This window comes from Hoplias malabaricus, chromosome X2 (genome assembly GCF_029633855.1).
Source record: "Hoplias malabaricus isolate fHopMal1 chromosome X2, fHopMal1.hap1, whole genome shotgun sequence".
Taxonomy (NCBI): Eukaryota; Metazoa; Chordata; class Actinopteri; order Characiformes; family Erythrinidae; genus Hoplias; species Hoplias malabaricus.
In genome coordinates, this window is record NC_089819.1 from 1,087,500 (window position 1) to 1,114,992 (window position 27,493).

Here is a 27,493-nt window from a genome sequence, read left to right on the forward strand (position 1 = left end):
CACCAACAGGGATACGTGGCCTTGATCAGAGGCAAGAAGAAGATCATTTGTTATCTTGACTAGAGCTGTCTCTGTACTATGATGTTGCCTGAATCCAGATTGGAATTTTTCATATATATGATTCTTATGTAGATATGAACTAAGTTGTTGGGCCACAGCTCTTTCTAAGATCTTAGACAGAAATGGCAAATTAGAAATAGGCCTGTAATTAGACAGTGTACTAGCATCAAGATTTGGTTTCTTGATCATAGGTTTAATAACTGCTAGTTTAAAAGCTTTGGGTACATGGCCCAGACTAAGCGATGAGTTTACTATAGTTAAAAGAGGATCAATAATAGCTGGTAGTACTTCTTTGAGCAACTTTGTGGGAATTGCGTCAAGTGTGCAAGTTGTACAGTTTGCGGAGGTGATAATCTTCTCTAGTTCTAATTGTGGGAGTGGGTAAAAGGTTTCAAGTCTTTCTTTTACAGTTATATTATGTTTTATTTCATTCACATCAGGTGGCAGCCAGGATGGATTTGATCCTGTGGCTAGAGTTTGTTGTCTAATATTCTCAATTTTATTATTAAAAAAGTCCATAAAATCTTTACTGGTGAGAGTTGCTGGAATTAGTTGTTCAGAACCTGCTTGATTTTTTGTAATTCTAGAAAACACACTAAACAGTGCTCTCGGATTATTTTTATTATTGGAGATCAGCGAGGCCAGATATGCTGAGCGAGCTTTAGTGAGGGCATTTCTATACTCTATAAGGCTGTCCTTCCAGGCAGAATGAAACACTTCAAGCTTGGTTGATCGCCATTTCCGCTCTAGTTTTCGTAATGTTTGTTTTAAAGTACGGGTCTTATCGTTATACCATGGTGCGAGCTTTTTCTGTCTTATACTTTTATGTTTAAGTGGTGCTACCTTTTCTAAAGTAGATCGACAGGTATTTTCTAGGTAGTCAGTTAGTACATCTAGGTCCATTGGGTCTGATGGAGTTGGAACTGGGGTCGATAGTTCTGGTAGGTTTTCTTTAAATTGTAGGGCGGTAGATGGTTTTATTATACGCCTTGTAGAATAGCGAGGGTTCTTACATATATTATGGCTAAAACGTAGCTCATATGAAATTAAGTAATGATCGGAGATTGCTGAGGATTGCGGTAAGATATTAATTTTGTCAATGTTAAGACCTAGTGTCAGAACTAAGTCTAAAGTGTGGCTGCAGTAGTGTGTAGGCCCTGTTACATTTTGAGTAATACCAATAGAGTCTAAGATTGAGGTAAATGCCTTTTTTAGTGGGTCACTTTCCTTCTCGAAATGGATATTGAAATCTCCTACAATTATAACTTTATGATTGCACACCGCTAGGTTTGTAGCAAAATCGCTGAATTCTTTCAGAAATTCTAAGTAAGGCCCTGGTGGTCTGTAAATGTTGCATAATAAAAATGCGTCCTTTTTTGTGACCGGATTTGTAATAATAGTGGAGAGAACCTCAAAAGAAGAAAAGGTGTCACATTGTTTAAGACTAATTTCTAGGGTATTTTGGTAAATTACACATACTCCACCTCCTTTGCCTGATATTCTTGGGCTATGTGCATAATTATAGCCTAGGGGGGTGGCTTCATTTAGTGCTAAATATTCATTTGGTTTAACCCACGTTTCCGTGAGACAGAAAACATTGAATTTATGATCACTTATAATATCATTTACGATGAGTGCTTTTGAGTTTAGCGATCTTATGTTGAGTAACCCAAATTTTAGTTCTGAGGTGTTGCTGCTAGGTGTTGTGTATGATTTAATATTGATTAGGTTGCTGAAACAGGCTGATTTTGTTTTTCTACTTTTACATTTAGTTCGGGGGAAAGACACAGTCTCAATACAGTTGAACCTGGGTGACGCCTCAAGACAGTTCGCAGACGGTCGGTTTAGCCTGTCTGTCTGCGGCCTGGTCCCGGCTCTGGATTGTCAGCAGCTATCTACACTACTCTGCCGACTAACTAAAAGACTATGTGCTATACTGCAAGAAAGTAAGGCAGCACCCTCCCGCGTGGGGTGGATACCATCCCTACCTATAAGACCAGGCTTGCCCTCAAAACGTAACCAATTGTCTATAAAGCCCACTTGATTTTCGGAACACCACTTGGACATCCAGCAGTTTAACGCCCAAAGTCTGCTGTAAGCTTCGTCGCCACGCCGCATTGGTATGGGACCAGAGCAGATTACGGCATCGGACATAGTCTGGGCCAGTTTAATCACCTCTGTAATGTTACCCTTAGTTACCTCAGACTGCCGCAGACGAATATCATTGGCCCCTACATGAATGACTACCCTCGAATATCTCCTATTAGCTAACAGTCTAAGGTTGCCACTAATATCCGGCGCTCTGGCTCCCGATAAACAGCTAACTGTTACTGCCGGCGCCCCTAAAGGAGTAGCTAATTTCACATGCCGAACAATAGAGTCTCCTATAACCAGAGCACTCTTAACAGGCTCCTCAGCGGGTGCTTCGCTGAGCAGGGCAAACCTGTTTGACACGCGAATCGGAGGAGCGTGGTGTCCCGGTGGGCTAGCTTTGGCCTCAGCGTTAGCATCAGCCTTAGCTTTCCGGCTATGACGCCGAGACGTCACCCATTCACCCCGCTGTGAGGGCTCTAACGCCGGAGTCGTGGGGGTGCTAACTCTCCCTAAGGCACCCGGAGTTGCTAACACTGAATCTCGCTGTTTATCCCTCAACAATAATAAGCTCCGGATGCGCACTTCTAGCTGGTCCACTTTATCCACCAGAGAGCTAACTAGCTGACACTTACTACAAATACAACCACTATATTTATCGCTAGAGGTGGAAAAGGGCGTTAAACTAAACATGCCACACTCTGAACAGGCAAAACAGCCAGTAGTAGCCATGGAATTGCAGGTACTTACCGCTTTTAGTGAATTTTAGTAACTTACACCAAGAACGTTACTCCAGGGTCCGGTGGCAGTTTTAGTGCCTCTGTAATGAATATTCCTGCGGAGACAATCTAAAAGATAGATCTATGGATGGTTAGTAGGTTATAAAAACAGATATAAATATAGAAATAACAATGGAAACGATTAAACAGGAAAACCCGAGCGATCAAAACAGCTTCCAAACGGGTACAGAAACAGCCAAACGGGTTGCCAGATCTCCTAGTAGTTAGGAGATCTACACAAGTAGTTACCAGCCAACAGGCTGGGATGAATGTGATTAGTTAAAACAGAATGGCAGAGATCAAATGCATTACAAAAAGCTCTATCTACCTCATGTCTGCCTGATCTGTCTGCCAGGAATTTCTCTGGAAGAATAATATAACTTTCGATAGCCTTCGATAATAAAAAGCTGTTTTCATGTGGATAAACTTCTGTTTTTAAATAAAAATGCATCTGTGTGAACGGGGACAGAGATACAATATCCTCTATTCAAGCAAAACAAATTACTGAAATAGTTGCAGTACGTCTAACAAATTATGTAACAGAACTAATGAACATTTATTTCTTCCAAATCATTTCTGACATTCAGAGCAGGCAGATGATGAGGGTCAAGATTTGATCAGTTTAGGAATTTGAAAATCTCCGCCAAGTCCATTTTAACTAATCACAGTCATCCGGGGGACATACATGCAAGGAATACTTTAATACAAATAACAAACAAAACAAAGCATAATCTGAAAATAAACAGTGGTAGATCACAGAAACAAAAAGGAACAGAAAGGGAACAGCTGTGAAATGGTGTGGACATACATAAAACAATCAAACAGAGAAACTTATATCTACACACAAGACCAGACAAAGGAGTACTGAAACCAATGGGTTGTATATATATATATATATATATATATATATATATATATATAAGAAAAATGTCTGAAACAACACAAAACAGAACCATGTGTTCCTTACCACATGACAGACAAGGAAAAAATGGAACATGACAGGAAACCAGGGCAAAAGCGTGACAGTAGCCCACCCCCCAAATGCGCAACTCCCAGGGCACGTAGATCAAAGCTGGCGCATGGCAGGAACCTGGAAAACAAAAGAAAAACAGACTAACAGATGACAAGACTATAGCAAACACTGGAGACTGAACAGAAGGCGGAAAACAGACTGGAGACTGGACTTGAGACAGGATAAGAGCTGAAACATGAGACAGGACTCCTGACAAGACAGGACCAGAAACAGGAGATGAGACTTGGGACAGGTACTGAGACTGAACATAGGACTGGACAGCTGACTGAAACAGAGAAGGGAAAGGACTAGGTAGGGGAACAGGCACCATGACATTATCTGGGACTGATACAAACATGGTGACAGGAACAGAGACAGAGACAAAAACAGGGATGGACAAAAACAAACATAGGTGAATGCCCAGGACTGGTAAGAGTCTGAGGAACAGCTTGAGAAACCAGCCTGGGTGCAATTCTGGGAGTCATCCTTGAAGTCCTAAAGGCTGACTCAGGGACACGAGCAGAAGCAGCTGGCGGAGCCACTGGCACAGGAACAGAAGCGGGGAGAGTCGCCATCACCACAGGAACAGAAGTGGCGAAGGTCGCCACAGAAGCAGAAGCAGCAGGTGGCACAGTGACAGGAGCAGGAGTGGTGCGCACTGCGTTCACTTTTGTAGGAGCGGCTGGAAGTGTTGCATTTACTGGAGCAGGAGCGGCTGGAAGTGTTGCATTTACTGGAGCAGGAGCGGAGGGAGGTTCTGCAATCACTGGAACAGGAACAGCAAGCAGTCATGCAATGACATCCACAGAGGCAGTCGTCCCTGCAATGATGTCCACGGAGGCAGGGACAGGTGCTGGGACTAGTCAAAGGGCAGATCCTGGGGTTCCTCAATGGGCAGGTGCTAGAAGTGTTCAGGGTTCAGAAGGTCCAATGGGCGCAGTCATGAGGAAATCACAAGGATCCTCATGAAGTGCGCACCTGTTAGCCTCAACTCTTCTGCCCTGATGTGTGAGGCTAACATCACCAACCCTCAACCCCGGACTTGAAGAGTCTCCAGCACGTTGCCCTCGTCAGCTCCTATGGCGTCGTGGTGCAGAGAGTGCTTGTACATCCTGCACATACTTGACGAGTGGACCAGGCCCAGTGTGGAACAGAATCTGTCAAATGTCACAGCCAGCCCATGGATTTCTCACTACGTCTGGTCTTCTGTCACGGTTGTAGGGAGACGAGGAGGCAGATGTACATGCAAGAAATACTTTAATAATACAAATAACAAAAAAATAAATAAATAAATAAATAACATTCTGTAAATAAACACGCGTAGATCACAGAAGCACAAACAGGAACCAAACGAAGACAGATAACTAGGGGGAAGGATTACTAATTATTTACATTCATTTCACTCTTCATTTCTCTTCCTTCATTTTCACTCTTGGTCCATTGTAAGACATATTAAACTAAAACAACAGCATAAACACAAAAAACAAAACACTAAACACAGCTAATGTTGTAAATGCCATTTGTTACTCTTAAATATATTATTATAGGAAAATATTCAAAATATACAATCACAATTTTCTTGTAAAAAAATTGTGTGTAATTGTTACATAAAATGATATGTAAATGAGGCACTGGGAGGTAGGAGATTGATTTCATACACTGAAGCGAAGTCATGAACTAGGCTCAGATTACATGATGAATAAGGTGTGCGTCATTCAACTCACTCAAATATGAAAAAAAGAGAGTGAGTAATACATGATTCCTCCAGGACAAATAAGCTTGGAGGAAACACTAGCTGCCCATATATGCTATATTTTCATATTTTAATGTCCTTAATCTTTCAGAAAGCATTAGCTTATGCATCATCTGTTCAATAGACTAATTTCTGCATGCTTGATTCCAGAGCACACAAATGTAGGAAAATACAGCATGGACCCAATTGTGATTGGCTTACCTCACTGCAGTCAAAAGTAATATTATCATAATAAAAGTTTCAAACCAGTGTAGCTTCCCAGAGAAAGGGTGACAATTTATTTATTTAGCATATGAACAGACAAAGCAGGAAGGGCTACAACAGCTGTCACGGTGGGACCAGAAGACATAATCAAAATGAAGGGAATTTTATTGTTGAGTAATCAACAACCATCACAGGCAAAGGGAACTAGTCTACACATGAAAGAGACTCAACTCAAATTCCACTGAGTTCACTGAAGAACTAGAGTGGTCTTTGCACATGGACTGTATTCAGACACAACTGACATCTTATCCTTCAGGAGAACCTTATGGGAAGGCAGTATTTTCAATCTATATATGATGTGTTTTTTTATTACTCAATATTCAGTCCAGCTCAGCTGAATCCATGGTACATCATTGTATCTTGCTACTGCTTGTCGTAATAAAGATTTTCCATTTTTCATCAACTTTCAAGAGAAGTCCAATTTTTCCTACACAAGCCAGATATATATTTTTTGTTGCACCTCTGTTGCTGCCTTGATCAAACATTGATCAAATGGCCATCAGGCCTTTCCAACTGATTCAGAATACAGCTGCACAGTTTGTCTTCAATCAAAAAAAGTTCATCCGCATCACTCCACTGCTGAGCTCTCTACATTGGCTTCCCAAAGCTGCCCGCATCAGGTCTCATGCTTGCCTACAAAGCCAAGAACGGACCTGCCCCTCCCTAACTTATGGGAATGGTCAAGTTTCGGACTGCACACTGAGCCCTTTGAGCTTCAATAACAGCTCGACTTGACCCGCCATCCTTATAGTTACATGGAGGGCTAACGTCAAGACTCTTCTCAGTCCTGGCGCCCAGATTGTGGATCGAACTACCACTCCTTGTCTGAACAGTGGACTCTCTTGTGGTGTTTAAACATGGATTCATGGCAGTTTTTCTTGTTAAATGTTAAGCTAATAGCTCCTCCTTGTGTAGAAATTTCACTGCTAACCATGCATGAATGAATGAGTTCCAAATCCATGTCCATGTGCTTTACATATTAATGTTAATTTTTATTCATTTTAAAAGAAACATGTATTTTTCATCATCACAGAGGAAAGCTAGTTTTCTGCTGTACACATGGGATAATATTTTGTTTCATCATTCTTCAAATTAACAAAACCATTGGAACACTTAAAATGTACAGAAAATGCTTAAAATTCTTGTCGCTATTTTTCCCAATAAAGCAATTATAACCTAAAAGAAATCATAATTATGTCACTTATCAATCATTGTGAATAGGCGATAACTGCCCAGGCCAATTCTGCAGTGAATATCCTATGCTAGTTGTGTTCGTTTTAACTAATATGCTAGTTAAAACAATGTTCTTTATAAAATGCAAATAGAGTTGGTATTTTCAAAATTTGTAACAATACCAGAATTTTGAGTTATGAGGTGATGAGGCAACAGTAATATACTAGTGAAAGTAAAGCTGCCTTTTTTGAGAGGCTAATTTCTCAACTTGTTTAATTTTTAAAGAATCCAACAATTATCAAGAATAAATGTAGCCTCGTGTTTGGTCCAATGTTCTGAGCTGTCCAGTAATTAATACATCAGGGAAGTGGAGGGCTGAGGTGTCCTGAGCCCTTTTGGATGTGCTCCATAAATGTTTTTTAGCCCCCAGAGGAAACCTAAATCCAGAAATATAGGATGCCTTTATTATTGGTTTATCTGGTGGGCATGTTATTTACCTGATGAAGAATACCACTGAATCCAACTGCAGTATTTCATTCACAACCAATTTCTCACTTTAATGTCTCTATATCAGTTATGTTTGTTGCTGATGTGCATAGATAAGACACTGTGCTCACATTCAGAATAACAATATTTGATGAGAATTTTATAGACAGATATATTCTAATATTGTTTGTAGTGAGCAGATTTTATTAAGTCTGATATGACGATTCAGTATACAAATCAATTCCACCTAAGTTGGGACATTTATTTGAAATGCAAAAAAATGTATATAGTATAATCTGGTGTTATATTATTAACTGACATTTCTGGAGGCATCCTTAATGCTGAAATATCTATTAACATTTGCCTGCCTGCTGCCTGTGGTGTCTCCCACCAAAAATATGTGGTGCATTATGAAGTACAAAATAGGAAAACAAATTCCTCAGCACCTAAAAATGTCTGGATGAGTGGGTGTCATAAGTCCTCAAACCTAATTTTAAGCATAGTTAAAAGGAAAATTGATGTGTCACAGTGGTAAATATGAAACAAATGTTTAGCACATTTAACACGTAGTCTTCACGTTTGTAATTACAGACTAGATAAATTATTTAATATTTTTATAAATGTTGTTTATTTTATTTTAGCATTTCACACACATTACTGACTTTGTTTTTTGAATTGAAATTTATAGATGAGTATTTGTTTTGGGTAAGAAATCAAATACAGCAGACATTTCTACACCTCACATCTGTAGTAAGTCTCTGATAGATGGACTGATATGTCCTCATGTCTTTCCTAATATTCAGTACCAAATCATTGGATGTACGATCACAGGCATCCAATCACAGCCTGCCATTTCTAATCCACTGACTCGAAAATGCACCTACCATGGAAACCATTAAGCAGATGTGGAAGATGGAGTATTCCTTTACAAATCCAATTGTTTTAATCAATCATTGCCAAACAAGCCCAATGACTTAGTTCTTGGACACATTCAAAACACTCAAGTTAAATATGGTACAATTTTATACCAAAGTGCTCTAATCACTAAGTAATAATCTGCACCAAAATTAAACAACACTTTCACTTCAAGGTTTCTTGAGCTAGCATATTTGGATGCGACTTTTGTAATAAATGTCTAATCTCAAATATTTTCACAGTCTTCTCATCAAGTTTGACCAGTTGCTATTTACTGGCTCAATCTAGAATAGTTGGACACTCATTTAGTAACCAACGATAGACCACATAAGCCCTGAAAACATTGTAATGACAAAGATTGTTATGCAGGAATAGAGCAGTGTTGTAAAACTGGTCCAAAACATTGAAATATACATCACATACAGTTGGCATACATTGGTTCTAGTGGTGTTTTAAAGCATGAATTTTCTCAAGCATATAAAGGATGCCACATTGCAATCTGCTTGCGTGGGTTATCCAGCATCTGTTGCCAATGCTGGAGGCCAGTGCCGGAGGCATGGAGCCCCAACAGACAGTGGCCAAGAGGGAGCAAAGTGCCGGGGCTAGCTTGGTTTAGCACTTCTAGGTCCAGGCTGGACTTGGTCAGCAGCTCTCTAGGGAGCTCCAGCATCATCATCTCATTCCACACCGGGTTAATCTTGTGCTTGACACGCCGTGTCTGCTTCTTTTTCAGCTTGGTGCTCTGGTGCTTCAGCGTCAGCTTGACAGAGAGATCTAAGAGAGGTGAAACTACATTATACACTGCAAAAAATGACATCTTGTGAAGTCAAGTCATACTACATCTAGTATTTATTTGTACAGTCAATATTAACGCATTAATGCATGCAAGAATTGTAACAATACAGGTACCTTCTGAATTCAACTTAATTAGAGATGCTGTGTTTATATTGCTAAGTAAAATATCACTAAACTCTGTAAAATAATTAATTATGGGAGGAAATTATGTCCAAATTTGGTAAAATTATTCATTACAGGTACATCTCAATAAATTACAGTATCATCAAAAAAATCATTTATTTCAGTAATTTAATTCAAAAAGTTAAACTCATATAGATGCATTACAAACAGAGGGATCTATTTCAAGCGTTTATTTCTTTTAATGTTGATGATTATGACTTACAGCCAATAAAAACCCAAAAGTCATTATCTTGGAAAATTGGAATATTATAAAAGACCAATTTGAAAAATATCAGCCTACTCAAAGTATTTACAGTATATGCACTCAGTACTTGGTCGGGGCTCCTTTTGCATGAATTACTGAATCAATGCTGCATGGCATGGAGCCGATCAGCCTGTGGCACTGCTGAGGTGTTATGGAAGCCCAGGTTGCTTTGATAGCAGTCTTCAGCTTGTCTGCATTGTTGGGTCTGAAGTCTCTCATCTTCCTCTTGACAATGCCCTATAGACTCTCTATAGGTTTTAGGTCAGACAAGTTTGCTGGCCAATCAAGCATAGTGTTGTTATTAAACCAGATATTGGTATTTTTGGCAGTGTGGACAGGTGCCAAGTCCAGCTGGAAAATGAAATCCACATCTCCATGAAGCTTGTCAGCAGAGGGAGGCATGAAGTGCTCTAAAAGTTCCTGGTAGACGGCTGCGCTGACTCTGGACTTGATATAACACAGTGGACCAATACCAGCAGATGACATGACTCCCCAAACCATCACTGATTGTGGAAACTTCACACTAGACTTAAGCAGCTTGGATTGTGTGCCTCTCCACTCTTCTTCCAGACTCTGGGACCTTGATTTCCAAATGAAATGCAAATTTTACTGTCATCAGAAAACAAGACTTTGGACACTGAGCAACAGTCCTGTCCTTTTTCTCCTTGGCCCAGGTAAGACGCTTCTGGTGTTTTCTCTGGGTCATGAGTGGCTTGACTCAAGGAATGTGACAGTGGTAGCCCATTTCATGGATACGTCTGTGTGCGGTGGCTTTTGAAGCACTGACCCCAGCAGCAGTGCACTCCTTGTGAATCTCCTCCAAATTATTAATGACTCTGTTTGTGATGAATCTATGTAATATAATATATGTAATATTTTTGTGTTGAAATAAATGAACATTTTCATGATATTCTACTTTTTTTAGATGCACCTGTAATTTATAATTTTACCAAATTTGGCCAAAATTTCCTCCCATAATGAATTATTTAACAAGTCTAGTAATATTTTATTTAGCCATATAAATCCAGCATCTCTAATTAAGTTGAGTTAAGAAGGTAGACTACACTTTATTAATGTTGAAATACCATAATTACGCCCAGTCTCACCCAAAAGCTGCTATGTAGCATTCATATTCATATTAATTTTATATATTAAAACATCTGTGTTTGAAGCTAAACCTCTCCCTGACAAAAAAGAGTCTAATTCAAAAATCACCACAGAGATATAATAATTAAGTAAAATAAATTTTCCCTTAGACATTTTTTCATATGTATCTCCCTCCCCAAAATAAAAGTACTAGCATTTTACCTTTATTATGATTAAATTTTTTTATTGCTAAACACTACTAAAATAAATAGAATTTCATTGTGTTGATCTTTTATTGATACTTTTTTAACCTTTAAATATCCATTATTAAAAGCTTCGGACTTAAGAAATGGCAATATGATTAATCGTGATTGTTCACAACAAACAGTTAATTCATTAATTTTTATACAATTATTTAACCTATATCTAGATGTTTTTGCTTCTTAAAATATGTTTTTCTGCATAAAATGTCTTACTCCATTTGCAGTTAGATAGACATGGTTGTAAGATACAAGTGGAATCATGTTTTATTTAAGTCAATTGAGTCTTTAGCTCAGCACGTCTTCAGTCCTGAGGGCAATACAAATAAAAAGCAATTGGTTTGTGTTTACTATACAGCCCATTAATTCTGAGAAGCATTTAAAAAAGATATGACTTCAAGTAAATAATTTAGAGTAAGAGAAATACTAAGCAATATTTCACTGGAGTGGTATGCTTTCAAATCCTCATAAAAACATTACACCTTGTAAAGGAATTTCTTCAGAGAATAAACTGTTACTACTTTTAAATACACTTCTGTTCAGATATCCACAGACCTTGAACTTTGTTTATCAAGATTTGAAATTGTTTTGTATAGTAATAGATTACCTATATTGTCTTTGAGTTTGTCAGACTGTAGTCCTCTTGCCTTCATCACCACAACTCCAAGTCTGTTAGCTGCTGGTAGGTAACTCAATGACAGCAAAAGCTCCCCTGCTGAAGATGTCACATCCAGCTAGGAAAAAGACAGGATATTGCAAATAAATTCTGGACACTGCAGAATACAAAAAATAGACAAATTAGGAGGAGAATAATTGTAATTAAAGCAGCAGGCGCAACATAATTACTACATACATTGTGCAGAATGTGTTTATGTAAACCTGTATCCAGACAAGTTGGTATTTTTAATAAATTGTGCTGTTTGATTTGAACCTTACATAACTGACAAAATTACAAAGTAAATGTTCACAGTGTTTTTACTAACCATCCTAAGTTTATAGAAAATTCAGTTACACCATTTTGAAATTTTACTACATCAAGAAATGCAACCTATTATGAAAGTCATACATTATCTATGCAGAAATGCCACAGAGTTCTCTGTGATCCAGCTCATTTTAGATAGTCTGAAAGATGTTGTGGGCTGTGGCCTGAGTCCACACATTCTCTGTGCCAAGAATGAAAAAGGATCATCCAGTCTGTTGTCATTCCAACAACTGCCATGGTTAGGGGATGCATCACTGCCCAGGACATATGTAAGCTGCAAATATGTAAAGGTGCCATTAATGTGGAGGCATTTCTTGGGATTTTAGAGGGACATTTCAAAAAACAATTCCCTAAAGGTTCAAACAGGACAAATGTACCTTTAAAGGTACAACAGTGACTTCAATAAGTCCTGTTGTTTTCCTTAAAGGTACAATAACTTATCTACTACAGAAGGAGAGATGAATATTTGTTATCATTCATTATAGAGTTGTGTAAAATATAAAAACAAATTATTAGTCCTGGAGCTGAAATGTGATGTATGAAATCAACACAATTTTAAAATCTGCAATTATAATAGGATAAGGTACAATGTCACTGGAAGTATTCTGAGAAATGACAGTAGAAAAAAGGTAGAAAGAGAAGTACAAGAAAGAATAGGTGAAGGTAAATACTTCCAGAGATAAGTAGACAGCCTGAACCTGGGGACAGCTAGATAACCTGAATCAGAGGACCTTAATTCGCGAGTTGGGACATATGGACGGATGGAGTACTATCGACAAATAAGTAGCAAGACAAGGCAAGATATGGCTTTGAAAGCAGAATTTTATAATAGAGACATTTTATTACCAGTAAGACTTGATGTGTTTCAAAGGTAAGACGGACGTCAAAGAGGACAACAAGGTTTTGTGCAGTGATGAAAGGATTAATGGGAATGTCATCAACAGCAAGTATGGGATTTGAATATGCACAGGTGAGTGATTTGGTCTCAACAATCATAAGTTCAGTTTTCTTATGATATCTTAACCAGTATTTTAGCTCCTGAATACAAGAAGTAATTGTTTCATGATGAGAATGATTTGGTGGGTTTAATGTTAGGGCATATTTGAGTGTCATTAGCATAGCAATGAAATTTAAGATCATGACAATGAATAATGTCTTCGAGGGGCAAGATGATATAAAATTATGATACTGGGCAGGAATACAGTCTTGGGGAACATCCTGAGAAACAGTAGCAGACTTATACCTCACAAAATAAATTGTTTGTTACCAGTAAGGCAGATAATGGAAAATCGTGAGATTATTATGATGATTGACAGAGTAGAATGCTGCAGTGAAGTGGAGCAGAAGTAAATTAGAAGCCAACCCAGAGTCAGAGGAAAGAAAGAGATGATTAAGTATACAAACAATAGGGCTGACCCCAAATATTTGGCTATTCTGATATTCGTTCATTGGGTAGGTATTGGGATTTTAATTTTGAGATTTGGGTATTCGTATTTTTGGATTAATATGGCTATCGATAAAGACAACGCTCTGCTCCCCCAGGACTCTTCCTGTATTCAGCCTCATTAAACAACGTAGATTTGCTCTTGACATTGATGGGAACCTATGAATCTACCCACCCCCCAACCCCCCACACTGCTTGCTTTTTTTTTTTTTTTCTCTTTGCTCTGTGATAACACAATAAAGGACAGATACACTACATGTACTATTCTAAGTGCTTTTAAACTATTCTGAATAAAAATTCATAATTGAATTCATGAATAATATAATGTTTAATTAATGTTAAACTAATAACTGACAAAGAAGTATTTTAGACTTCACTTTACAGCCAGAGCCAGAGCACAAATGAAAAAGGTCTCATACATCAGCAATATAAAAGTCGATGGAGCACTGCATAATCTCCACGAGACCAACAAAGTAACAATCACAGGAAAAAAAATCTCTCTCAATGTGTCAGTGAAAGTACAAGGCATATTTTCATCCAGATCTTTGCACAAGGCTGCAGTTTTCTCTGACATCGAAAGTTTCAACCAAAGTTACTCTGGGAGACTGTTAGAGAACTGACAGCTGGCAGTATGTTGTGCAGTTAATTTCCAAGCTGTATGCTGTGTGCCAAGGACTAGCATTGCCATTAATGTTATTATGATGGACTCATTTCATTAGCGAACTTGACTTTAAAGCCCCTGGGAACCCATTTTGAAATTTTGTGTTATTTTATATAATGCTAAACTTGGGTGTTATGTGAAAGGTTCAGCAAAGTTTAAATAAAGAAAAAAATATGTTAATCTCTTCTCAAATATGACCTGTACTGCTCTCTTAACCACACCACCGACACATAAAAGACAAAAGACATCCATAAATTAATACATGACTGTAAAACGGCTGTATAATGCCAATTCTACCCACCTGTGCCATTTTAGTGTGTAATGTTATCTTGTGTAAAATGACAGCTGCAGTTCAGAATAAAAACCCAGCAACTGTCTCGAATCTGTGTATTGCCATGGTAACGTAAACAGCATTCTGTTCTCCAGTGATAGGCTGTTCCTCAATACAAAGTATGTGAACTGGGTTGAAGTTTGAACTGGGTGAGCCTTCCTAAGCTATGCGTTTACTTTCTGCGGTTTAGTTTTAAACTACTGGGGAACCTGCAAAGTGTATTTATTTACGACTGACGATATTTGTGCTGAGGTAGTCTTCTGTTTAAACAAAACATGACGAATAAAGATGTGGGACACACGTGACATTCAACTAAAGAGGGCAGTGTGTCTTTACAATTATACTCGAAGAAATTCGTAAACTGCTATCTGTAGTGTACACAAGCATGTTGTTCTGTGCATGCGCTGTGCCAATCAGGCTGCAGCGCAAATCGGGTAGGGACAACGGTGCTCCTCGAAGTCGTCCATTTTTTTTTTGTTCTGACACGCCTTTTTTGTACTGACCAATGAAAAGCTTTTAGTCTCCGCAAAAAGTATGCAGAGGCCTTTAGAGAGCTACAGCACAGACCCTGGATTTCAAAGCATGCGTCGGATGCAGAGTTTCTGACCGACAAACGCCCCCACCACATTCAAAGAATATTCGTAGAATTGTGCAACCTGAAAAAAAATGTTATTCGGGACAGCCCTAACAGACAAGAGCTGTCTCAGTGCTATGATGGGGCAAAAATGTGAATTGAAATGTCTCAAAAAGTTATTGGCATTCAGAAAGCAACAACATTCTCAAGATCCGTAGAGATAAAAGACAAGTTAAAAATTTAATGAATTTATATTAATTTAATGAATATATATAAATATACACACACACACACACATGCACATGCACTTAGCACCAAACTGGGCAGATTACAAAAGAAACATTACATACAACAAGAACATTACGATAAGAAAAAGAAGAGAAGAAGAAAACAAGTGGTTTTGGATGTCTGTGCAATGATGCAGAGCGCATTTGTTGTCAATGCACCTGAAAGCAATTAACCACTTCAGTAATCTTTCCTTATAATGTGCAGTCCGGATAAGGGCTGTGTTCCAAAAAGCACGAATGTGGCACTGCATTAGCAATGGATACACTTCCTGGAGTCAAATTTCCTTGTCATGTAAGTGTCCTGACTCTGCATTGACATTTCCAAGCTTTGGGTGCATTGGAGCTGTGTATGATGATTTGTGGTAAGCAGCAGCATAATGCAAATGCTAATGGTCCTGACAAATTAGCATAAATCATATTCATACTGATGAGGTCACATTAGCATAAACCCGATAATGTTACCACATTAACAATCACCCTGGACTAATCCTGTTTTACAGATTTACAGGATGTATAGCTATAATGGTGACAGCTTGAGGCTCCTCTTCTTTACCATATAAACGTCAAAATAAAAATGACGAATGCTTTTCAGTAATCAATTTGTTTTATTTATCTGTCTTTCTCTGATTATGTCTCTCAAGGACTATTTTTGTATGTTCATAAACCACCTCCTGGTGATATTGTTGACAGTGAGGATGTGAATCATATCACACCATGGGTTGAAAAATAGCCAGCTCAATATTACTGTACAACCTTGTGTGTGTGTGTGTGAGCGTCTACCCATATATGACTCTTTCCTCCAATTTCCCATCTGTTGAATTGTGTTAGAGAGAGTGAATAAAAGCATCTTTCTGTATGAACATATTAATCTTTTAGAGCAGCTTCTCATAGAGCCCAGTGTGAACTGCGTCATACATGTCGTCACACGCAAACACACACTCGCACACAACCAACAACTTGAAATCCCTTTGAGTGTACTCAGCCTTCATCCTACTCACTTCTCTTTCTCTCTCACTCTCTCTCTCTCTCTCTCTCTCTCTCTCTCTCTCTCTCTCACACACACACACACACACTTTCCTCACTTTTCTGTATTTTTTGTTTTATTTAACCAAGTCACTGCAAACAATATTTGCTAATAGTTCCTGGCATTTTTAATCCTTCTCAACTGTAAATCATTCATGGGTATATGGAAGGCACTATATAAGTGTAACGTTTTATTATCCACTCATTTATTTTCAGCAACTGCTTCAGGCCAAAGGTCAGTTTGGGTCCACAGCCTACCCAGAATTACTGGGCACAGGAACACACTCTGGACTCTGGACACTTGAATAACCAATCCACCTACCAGTATGTGTTTTTTGACAATGGGAGGAAACTGGGGCACCAAGAGGAAAACCAAAAAATACACACCAAACTCCTAACAGACAGTGACCTGAGGGTGTGTTTGAGTCTACAACCCCAGGATCCTGAAGTTGTTTGAGAGTAACACAAGCTGTTGAGCTAGCTTGCAGCCCCACTTGCATTACAGATCATAAAATAACTTTTCCACAGAACATCACCAATTTCTCACATTTCTCTTGCCTGAATTTGTCTCAGTTTTAGTTGCTTAGCCATAACTTTATCACTCAAGATATTCCAGAAGTCCTCAGTAGGATACAAACAAGGCTCTAAATAAGAATTAATTGCAATTTCAGTCACTATAGTGTCATTTCACTGCCTATTTCACATTGCACAAGGTCTAGTTGAGTTTTGTATGATAATGTAGATCACATACACAGAACACATGCCAAGTTTTATCCAAAACCTTATTGAATTATGAGACTATGAACTCTCAAAATCCAACAAAATTCAATAATTAGAGTGCATATTATATAATAAAATGTATGCAGCAAAATAACACTATATGTAATAATTGAATTCATATTTAGGGCTGGGTTTGAAATACTGCAGTTGTTACAAAATACTGGCATACTTCTCTCCCTCTGTCTCTCTCTTTCTGTGCATATTGCAGCTCCTCTGGGACCAGTGATGACGCAGATAGAGGTCTCTTGGCCCACCAGAAGATCAGACAGAAGCATTGAGGCATATGTATGTGTGTGTGAACACGATGAACCTCATACTGAGGCATATTCATCTAAAGCCAACTGCAAACATTGCTAAGGAATCTAGTCTCTTCATGTAGAAAATCAAAAAATTGACATCAATACTCACTGTTTTCTTGATCCTATATCTGTATCTGTGCAGTGCAAAAAAAGCATGAGACTACACTTCATCTGTTTGAATTCCAGTCTGTGCAGGTTATTAATTAAAATCATTAAAAAGAGGTATTTCTGAAGAGACTTGGAAAAGTGAAATAAATAACAGGAGTTCAAACACACACACACACACATATATATCAGTGGCGGATGCTGGTCTTTCAAGGAGGGGAAGCTCAATTTCGGCCTACATCATAAATGTGTCGGTTTATTTATACGTAAATTCTACCCTCCGTTCCTTTTCAAGAAAATGATCTGTGACCCTGTCGTACCAACAAGGCGTCTTTTCCAGGGACTTGACTAGTGTCCTCTCAATGGCCAGCAGAGCTAGGCTGCTTAAACGGCCTTGGCCCATGTGAAGTGTGTCCGCCTGTGCTCCCACAGATCTTTACACCAAAGGATCGCTGATTCACTCATTTCGCTGTCAATCAAAAAGGTATTGGGCCTCAGACAGATCATCCAATCATCATGCAGAAGCTGAGCGTCCGGGCCAGCCGAGGCCAGCCCACTGCCCCGTAGACCCCCAGAGACGCTGAGCGTCCGATGGGCGGGACAAAGCCCAGCATTTATCCAATGATTCGTCTCGTTTCGCTGCCCTTCCCTGCTTCGCTATTGAACTCTGTGGACGCTCAGCGTCCTCACTGTTTAAAGCACTGTGAAGCTGCGGGAATGACTGAGAGGAAAGCCACGTCTTTACCAGTGATAAGAAGCTGATTCTGAACAAAAGTTGAGCGCGTTGTAGTGCATATTTATTCAATGACATGTACACACAACAGAATATATTTGATCACTTATTTTTGGACATTTTAGGGGAAGCTAAGCTTCCCTTGCAGTCTTAGAAGAAATCGCCTCTAATATATATAAATGGACTCATAACAACCATGCAAGACCAAGCAGACTACACCCCTTCAGTTCAGGGTCTCCGTGGGTCCGGAGACTTCCCTGTAGTACACTCGCACCTATGGACACTTCAGAGCGGCCAATCAACCTACCAACGTGGGTTTTTGAACTGTGGGTGGAAACAGCAGGAGCACCTGGAGTAAACCCATTAATTATTATTAATGAAAAACTGACATACTATTGCTGAAGCTTTTCCCAGCAACCCTGAAATGGACTTAGCAGAAAAAACAGTGATGATAATAATTGATTAGGATTTTGAAAATTTTGTGTCAACTTTTCTCTTAATACACCAGTGCCTGCTGGCAGGCAAATAAACACTCATTGTTTATATCCATGAGTTTTACAGGTCCAAAGTCGACAGGCAAGTTTCCAAATTAAAGCCTAAAGTCTATGCTTTTCATTGATTTAGCCATTTTATAATTCCACTCAATAAATAAGTATTTTTGGTCTAAATATTCCTTGCCGGGAAAGCTGTTTTGAAAAACATATTTGTGAGTATAGATTTTTCACTGCGCCATATTTGAGCCAATGTGTATATATTATACATCAATCGAACGGGCAGACTCTCAGGATTACTATGATATAAATCATTATACTCTGTATGACTAAGGAATTAAAGCCAAAAGAAAAAGATAGTTCAAACTTCAGATCTCTTCGCCAAAAAAGAAAACTGCAATTGAAACCTGTAGAGCCCACAAGCAACTTACCTATCAACAAAGCACAAGAAGTGCTTACCTTAGGGTGTCCCCTTAAAAATGAGATTTAATTTGAGTCTTAAAACCGTTCATGAGTAATCCTCAGGTTTGTGTCAAAACTACTGGCTTCTATGCAAATTTTTAAAGAAACTTCCTGGACCTTATTTGTAAGGAGAAAGTTCCACACTAAAAGCCATGTTGATTTCCAGTGTATATTGGGAAATTGGGTTTTCCAGTAAAATACTGCAATTTTATTAATTATATGTTTTATATTAATTATACCTTTGTGGCTTTTAATTGATTAGTTGCTCTTATGTCAAATAAAGAGCATATGTTACCAATGTGTATTTATTTCAGCATAGATTTACGGATAATGGACAAATTCCAAAGAAGTTGTGACGGTGTGTAAAACATAAATAAAAACAGAATATGATGATTGTAAATCCTTTTCAACCTATATTCAACTGAATATACTACAAAGACAAAGTATTTAATGTTCAAACAGATAAACTTTATTGTTTGTTGCAAATCACTGATGTTGAATTTGAGGCCTGCAACACATTCCAAAAGGGGCAAAAAAGACTGATGAGGATGAGGAATGCTCAAAAAACACCTGTTTGGAACATTCCACAGGTGAACAGGTGAATTGGAAACAGGTGAGTGTCATGATTGGGTATAAAGGGAGAAATCTCGAAGGGGTCAGTCATTCTCAAGCAAGGACGGGTCGAGGTTCATCACTTTGTGAAGAACTGCGTGAGCAAATCGTCCAACAGTTTAAGAACAACCTTTCTCAAGGTACAATTGCAAAGAATTTAGGGATTTCATCATCTATAGCACATAATATCTTCAAAAGATTCAGAGAATCTGGAGAAATCTCTGCAAGTAAGTGGCAAGGCTTAAAACCAACATTGAATGCTCATGACCTTCAGTCCCTCAGGCGGCACTGCATTAAAAACCGACATCATTCTGTAACGGATATTACCACATGGGATCAGGAACACTACAGAAAACCATTGTCAGTGAACACAGTTTGTCGCTCCATCTACAAGTGCAAGTTAAAACTCTACCATGCAAAGGGAAAGCCATATATCAACAACACCCAGAAATGCCGCCGGCTTCTCTGGGCCTGAGCTCACCTGAGAAGGACTGACGTAAACTGGAAAAGTGTCCTGGGGTCTGACGAGTCCAAATTTCAAATTGTTTTTGGAAATCATGGAAGTGGTGTCCTCCAGGCCAATGTTTTCAGCACAAAGTTCAAAAGCCAGCATCTCTGATGGTATGGGGGTGTGTTAGTGCCCATGGCATGGGTAACTGCTATCCAAGCAACGTCTTTTTCAGGGATGTCCCTGCTTATTTCAGCAAGACAATGCCAAGTCACATTCTGCACGTGTTACAACAGCGTAGCTTTATGGTAAAAAAATGAAGGTACTAGACTGGCCTGCCTGCAGTATAGACCTGTCTCCCATTAAAAATGTGTGGCGCATTAAGAAGCAAAAAATACGACAACGGAGACCCCGGACTGTTGATCCCCAAATATCCAGAAAATTGACTAAATTTGTCAAATTTAAACGAGCACTTTGGAAAGTACCATCCGCTCACTCCGTTATCTGTAGCTCATTTCACTGGCGCTTTTCCAACAATATGGGCATGTAAGGACACCAACGAAAGGTGTTCAAGAGCCTCTGTAACATGGAGGTAAACAGGGTAAGGACACTCACTTCGCCTGTTTTAGTTGTCTTTTTCTTAATGATATTACTCTGTGTAACATACAATCTTTTATATTGCAAAGTATTCACTCAGGGATGGTCAAGTCTTTGTCTTGTCAAGTGTCATAAATTCTGTGTGATGCCACTTCCAAGGTACAGGAAACAGCCAATCAGGAGCAAGAAAAGCTCCAATTCGCCCTCATTGAGGACGAATCAGGTATTCGGGGCGGGTTTTCTAAACTCTGGTTAAAAACCTGTGGCGCCAAATGACATGGGCTTTTCTGGCTTCTTCCCCTTTTTCTCCGCTCTTCGACTCTTCACTTCAAGGCTCCAGATACTTGGGGCGTTTACCCTTTTAGCCTTTTTCAAGGCTAAAGAGTAAAATGACCTGAGTATTTGAAATGAGTCTGCAGGCGTCAGACTCATGGCTCTCTTCAACAGTCTTGGGCCTTTAAAGCGTGGTCCAGATAGAAACTACAGATTAAGAAAAGCTATAGATTAACCCTAGCGAAATTTCAACGCCACACCCAGAGCCTGAAAGGAACCTTAGACTTCTGACCCTCAAAAGGACGACAACACCACGAAGAGGACGGCCGCACGCACCCTCCTAATGACCTTCTGAGATGAGGAGAAACCTGCCCAGGAGAGACCTGCATGGACGTGTCTCTCTCTCACAAGGCGGCAGATCAGCAACAATGAAGAATCCCGACAGAGACCTTCAGAACACCACCAGCTCCGACGGCTGCGTCTGAAAGCCTCGGGAGAAAAGAAACGCCCGCGGTTGCAACCTACAAGGCCCGCGTCTGCAATTCACCAGGAAGTCGTGCCGGAAGGCACCGTCAGCGACATGCTCCCTGTCCATCTCCGGATACGTAAGGTCACATGGTCTCATGTCTCTCATGGCTCATGGGTTGGTACTGAAAGTTTGCGGGGATAAACAATAGCTTTTCATAGAACTTAGGGCAATAATTATCATAGAGAAATTCCCTCATATTTTAATCTCCCTGGGGGCGGCACGGTGGCGCAGCAGGTAGTGTCGCAGTCACACAGCTCCAGGGGCCTGGAGGTTGTGGGTTCGATTCCCACTCTGGGTGACTGTCTGTGAGGAGTTGGTGTGTTCTCCCTGTGTCCGCGTGGGTTTCCTCCGGGTGCTCCGGTTTCCTCCCACAGTCCAAAAACACACGTTGCAGGTGGATTGGCGACTCAAAAGTGTCCGTAGGTATGAGTGTGTGAGTGAATGTGTGTGTGTCTGTGTTGCCCTGTGAAGGACTGGCGTCCCCTCCAGGGTGTATTCCCGCCTTGCGCCCAATGATTCCAGGTAGGCTCTGGACCCCCCGCGACCCTAAATTGGATAAGCGGTTACAGATAATGGATGGATGGATGGATTAATCTCCCTGTTCCCTCATATATTGCTGTAATCCATTTTATTATATGAATGTCTAATCAATATTCATTATTCTATTTTACAGTTAATAAACCAGTTGTGTGATAAAACCAATCCTTGGTTATTTGTTTGTGTGTGCACCTTTCTTGTATGGAATTATAACTTCTAGTTCAGATTCCATTTCAGAGTCAAGAACCCACGGCGGGTCAATGAGCATAATTCAGTAATAATAGTTAATTCTAGCTAATTCTGCTGTATATGTGAAGATGGCTTTCTTGTCTAAGCTAAAATTAAGACAGGTAAGGACACTACAGTTGCGTTCAAGAATTTCCATAGCGAGCTCTGGTTTTTCCGTCCATTTAATTAAATTGTCAGTTTTAAAGCAAATTAAGCTGCTATTTTCATTTTAATTCATACTTATATATATCAGTAACTAAAATAATGTGAAATATTCATGGAGGTCCATTAAGTGGTGCTTAGTCTTTAAGCAAGAATGGGAAAGAGTTCCACCTACAAAGCTTCAACTGTTAGTGTCCTCAGTTCCCAAACAATTATTAAGCATTGTCAAAAGGATAGGTCATGTAACACAGTCGTAAACATGCCCCTGTCCCAACTCTTTTGGAACGTGTTGCAGGCCTCAAATTCAAAATGAGTGCATATTTGCAAAAAAAAAAAAAAGTTTATTGGTTTGAACATTAAATATCTTGTCTTTGTAGTGTATTCAATTGAATATAGGTTTGAAAAGGATTTGCAAATTATCGTATTCTGTTTTTTAAGTTTTAAACAATGCCCCAACTTCACTGGAATTGGGGTTGTACAATTATTTTCCTTTGAACCATTATAAAAACATATTGTATACATTAAATCCTCCAGAGCAGAGTTAATTTATTATATTATTTTTTTATGTGATGTCATTTTTTCTAAATAAAATTAAATATAAATTTATCTGCCCCCTCCAGGGTGAACTTGATCAGCGGTTACAGATAATGAATGAATGAATGAATAAATGTATCTAATTGAACATACATATATATATATCAGTGGCGGATGCTGGTCTTTCAAGGAGGGGAAGCTCAATTTCGGCCTACATCATAAAATGTGTTGGTTTATTTATGCGTAAATTCTACCCTCCGTTCCTTTTCAAGAAAATGATCTGTGACCCTGTCGTACCAACAAGGCGTCTTTTCCAGGGACTTGACTAGTGTCCTCTCAATGGCCAGCAGAGCTAGGCTTAAACGGCCTTGGCCCATGTGAAGTGTGTCCGCCTGTGAGTGCTTTGTGACGGTGGAGGGGCTCAGCAGCACCCGCTGGACAGAAACTGCGATAGAAGTCAGAAAGAGTGATAGAAGTCAGTCTCCAAACACAAGCAGCTACAAAAAACCCACCAGAAATAGAAGCTCGATTTGTCGCTAGTCGTTTTTAACAAAGAAAATGCTGCTAAGAGGATTCAGAAATTCTCCGGTTCAACTCAGAACAGAATGAAAATGTAATGCTCCCATGGATCTCTACACCAAACGATTGCTGATTCGCTCATTTCGCTGTCAATCAAAAAGGGATTCAGCCTCAGACAGAGCATCCAATCATCATGCAGAAGCTGAGCCTGTATATATATATATTTTTTTTTTTCTTATTTTTTTTATTTTTTTTTTTAACTAAAGTACTAGGGATGTATAGATAAGCCTAGAGAGACCTTCAGCCTTAGACAGTAAAGTTACTGTGAATGACAGGTCTCTCTGTAAGCATATGTTGTCTTTCTGTCATGACAAGTAATGGATTAAAGTTTTCATACACTCTAGTAGTTGGTTCTTTTTCAATGTAAATACCTAGATATTTAACATTTGACTTAAGTGGAATCCCTTTTATTGCTAACAGTTTGCATTTATTTAGATTCAAATTAAGGCCTGCTGCACAGGAAAAGGTATTGATGATAGTAAGTGCCTTATCAATCTGTGATTTAGTGTAGTGTCGTTAGCTAGCTGACTGATAGTTATTTCTCTATTGGCTATAGTGAGGACTTGAATATTAAAATGAACAGAAACTAATTGCATAGCAAGGAGAAACAAATATGGAGAGATTGGGCATCCTCTTTCAATATTAAATCTTTTGGTAGTACCAAAGGGTAATTTCACTGAACTATTTCCATTTGCATAAAAAGTTTGAATTTTTTTTTTTTTTTACATTTTACCAAAGCCAAATGCATCTAAAGATATGAAAATAAATTAGTCCACTATCAACACTGCATTTCAGTGAGAAAATTGAAACAAAAGTGTTTTACTATTGTTATTGGTATTATTATTATTATTATTATAATGAATAACCCGGAATAATCATATAAATTTGCAGCAGTGCCATACCAGTAATTGCAGTGGGATATACACAGTGGTCTGTTTCCAGTTATGAGGAAGAAATTAATTTATAAATAATCACATTTTGCTTTATGAATGCTAAATTTTTGTCATTGTGCCCCATATATAGGACATGGAATGCAAAAGCATGCGTCAACTTTTAAATAATAAAATCATGGCCTTGACAGCTTGAGAAAATGCCCACCACCGCCCCACTAGTGCCTGCCCTGGTTGCAGATCTCCAGTCACATGACCATGGGGGTTCAGGTGAGGGGATGCTAAAAATACTGCTTCAACAAACATGGGCCAGAACTCCTCAGACAGAGAAAACAGAAACCTCCTTGGTCCCATTCACTCTTCTCTGTTTATTATAATGTCTTACATTTGATAATGTAAACATCTTTGTACTCTAAAATGTTAAAGCCCTTATTAGCCTCTGAGGGAGTTACACCCTCCATTTTATACCACATAGAGATCAGTGTACAGACATCTCAGATTAGTAAGCAGGTGTCCCTTTTGTATTTAAATTTTGATAGTTTAGTTTAGGTGGCAGTTTAGATTTGGTTTTCTTTTTTTCATAGTTGTGAGACTATATGTCACATTTCTTTCTTTCATTCATTCATTCATTCATTATCTGTAACTGCTTATCCAGTTCAGGGTCTGAAGCCTACCTGGAATCACTGAGCGCTAGGCAGGAACACACTTTGCAGGAGGTGCCAGTCCTTCATAGGGTGACACACACTCACACCTATGGACACTTTTGAGTCACCAATCCACCGACCAATGTGTTTTTGGACTGTGGGAGGAAACTGGAGCACCCAGAGGAAACCCATGCAGACACAGGAAGAACACACCAAACTCCTCACAGACAGTCACCCGAAGTGGGATCCTGGAGCTGTGTGACTGTGACACTACCTGCTGCACCACTGTTCCGAACTTGTTTTATTATATGAGAATTATTTTTCACCATTTCTGAGGTGTAATTCAGGGTAATATTCCTCACCTGTTTTGGAGGCTGCAGGTCGACCCAGCAGTCGGCATCAGACATCATTCCCACGTCAGCCAGTTTGAACCTCACAGTGCCCAGAGTAGCATTCCGGGAGAAACGGTCACAGCTGTGCAGGGTCAGTGCCACCTCTCCCTCCATGCCCTCTGTGCCCTCCATGTTACAGTTGCTGGGCAGAGCGAAAACCAACGCCTCACCCCATTGGACTCGTGCTGCCAGCTTGCGTACTGCCGTCTGACAATGCTTCTGTTCTCCAGCTACAGTCACACAACCAGACACATATCCTTCGCAGCCCACATCTACACTCATGTGCTCAGCTACAGAGAGAAAGAGAAAGGAGAAGGAGGGAAAGATTAAACAGAAATGTGGAATTTTAAAGCCCTGTACAGGCAGGATTTAAAAAAAAACATCAGAATGTCCAGTAATATTGTAATGAATCGCCCTCCTCAGGCAAAACTAATCCAGCTCAAATAAGGCTATAGAAGCTTGTCTTCTTTTTGCATTCTATTTTTCTCCTTGCAGATGAAAGAGCTGATTCTCTGCTTTGTGTAGATAACATTATTGATGTTATTGACGCCACCTGGATTAACTTAAATCACTCCTGATGATGGACACTGATGACTGCAGTTATTATAGCTTTAATGTGTGTTTCATACATACTTAATAGCCTTTGCCAGGCTTATATGATCATAAAAAATTCACAATGTCAATTATTAATACTTTCTACTCCTCCACAACTATTTTAATAGTATACATTTAATACAATTAATTTATGCGTTGTAATAGTAAGATATAACTTCCAGCAATTTTTTATTGGAAAAACAAAAGCACTGTGGACACTACTATATATCACTACTTTTGTGATATTGCGCATTGAGAACAGGATTAGGAGCTGTGCTACTGTGCCTCTCTGAACTCAGTAACACACCTACAGTTATCAGTGCTGAAAGGCTGCAGGCAGACTAAAATAATTTGCTCTCAGAGTTTAGAAATGAATGCTTCTTCCTGCTTTAACAGTTAAGAGCTGATAGGTCTATTCAGTTTCAGTTTACCAATTTTGCACCATGACAAATAGAGGTAGGTTGAGGCCCAGAAATCACAGCTTAAATAATTGTAGCTGGTAGAGACTATTCACACAGACCTTTATTTTGATTAGCAGTAGTCGAGTTGTAGGCACATTCACATCTGATGTTTAAGTAGGGGACCTTTTTTGACCGTCGCAGTTAAGACTGCTTCCACAGTATTTATAGTCTCTCTTTTGTAGGTTTGGCTTGAGGTTTTAAAAGCAGGAAAAACGCCCTTGCAATGAAAAACCATGGATTTTAAACACCTCCTGAGCCTGAAATTATATTGTATGTAGCACTATTTAAAAAGGTAGTCACAAAAGCATGATTTCTGTTTACAAACATGTAATTGTTTTTTTTGCATTCAAACGTATATTCATGCATAGTAAGGAGAGATTGTATTTGGGTGAGTAATAGACAACCGCTAGCAATAATGGTTTAATGGAAAAAGAAGCCATACCAATAAAATGTCACCACTGAGCTGCTGCCTTGTACATAGCCAGCCATCTGGCCATGCCTCAAATTTGATTAGTAGTTTTACCTGATCTGGCTAAACAGAGGCACTAAAGTGAGCTAAATTGATTTAGGAGCTTTCTGTTGGTCTGATATGCTCCAGTCATAGCCCAATAAATAAATCTGCATAAATAGGCCTGTACTACTGGCAGCTGTAGAATGAAGGGAAGTGCTTTGTCCAACCAGCAACAGGAAACAACAATAGAAGAGCAGTTAATGAGCAAGCACCAGGCATAACTTAATTA

General features: G+C 39.2%; 1 protein-coding gene and 1 long non-coding RNA gene across 2 annotated transcripts in view; one reads left to right on the forward strand and one right to left on the reverse strand.

Moving 5' to 3' along the window:
* Nucleotides 1-5,970: 5,970 nt before the first annotated feature.
* The window catches only part of LOC136677036 (synaptotagmin-13-like), a 36,297-nt gene continuing 14,774 nt past the window's right edge, over nt 5,971-27,493 (reverse strand). Inside the window, exons 4-6 of the mRNA XM_066654390.1 lie at nt 25,669-25,988; nt 11,709-11,835; nt 5,971-9,307 (exon numbers count right to left, since the gene is read on the reverse strand). Coding sequence (XP_066510487.1) covers nt 9,003-9,307; nt 11,709-11,835; nt 25,669-25,988 — 752 coding nt within the window. The 3' untranslated portion in view covers nt 5,971-9,002. The remainder of the gene's footprint in view (nt 9,308-11,708; nt 11,836-25,668; nt 25,989-27,493) is intronic.
* On the forward strand, nt 15,611-17,504 carry LOC136676217 (uncharacterized). The gene is made up of 3 exons (XR_010796260.1): nt 15,611-15,672; nt 16,620-16,727; nt 17,392-17,504. It is a non-coding gene; the product is annotated as an uncharacterized lncRNA (long non-coding RNA).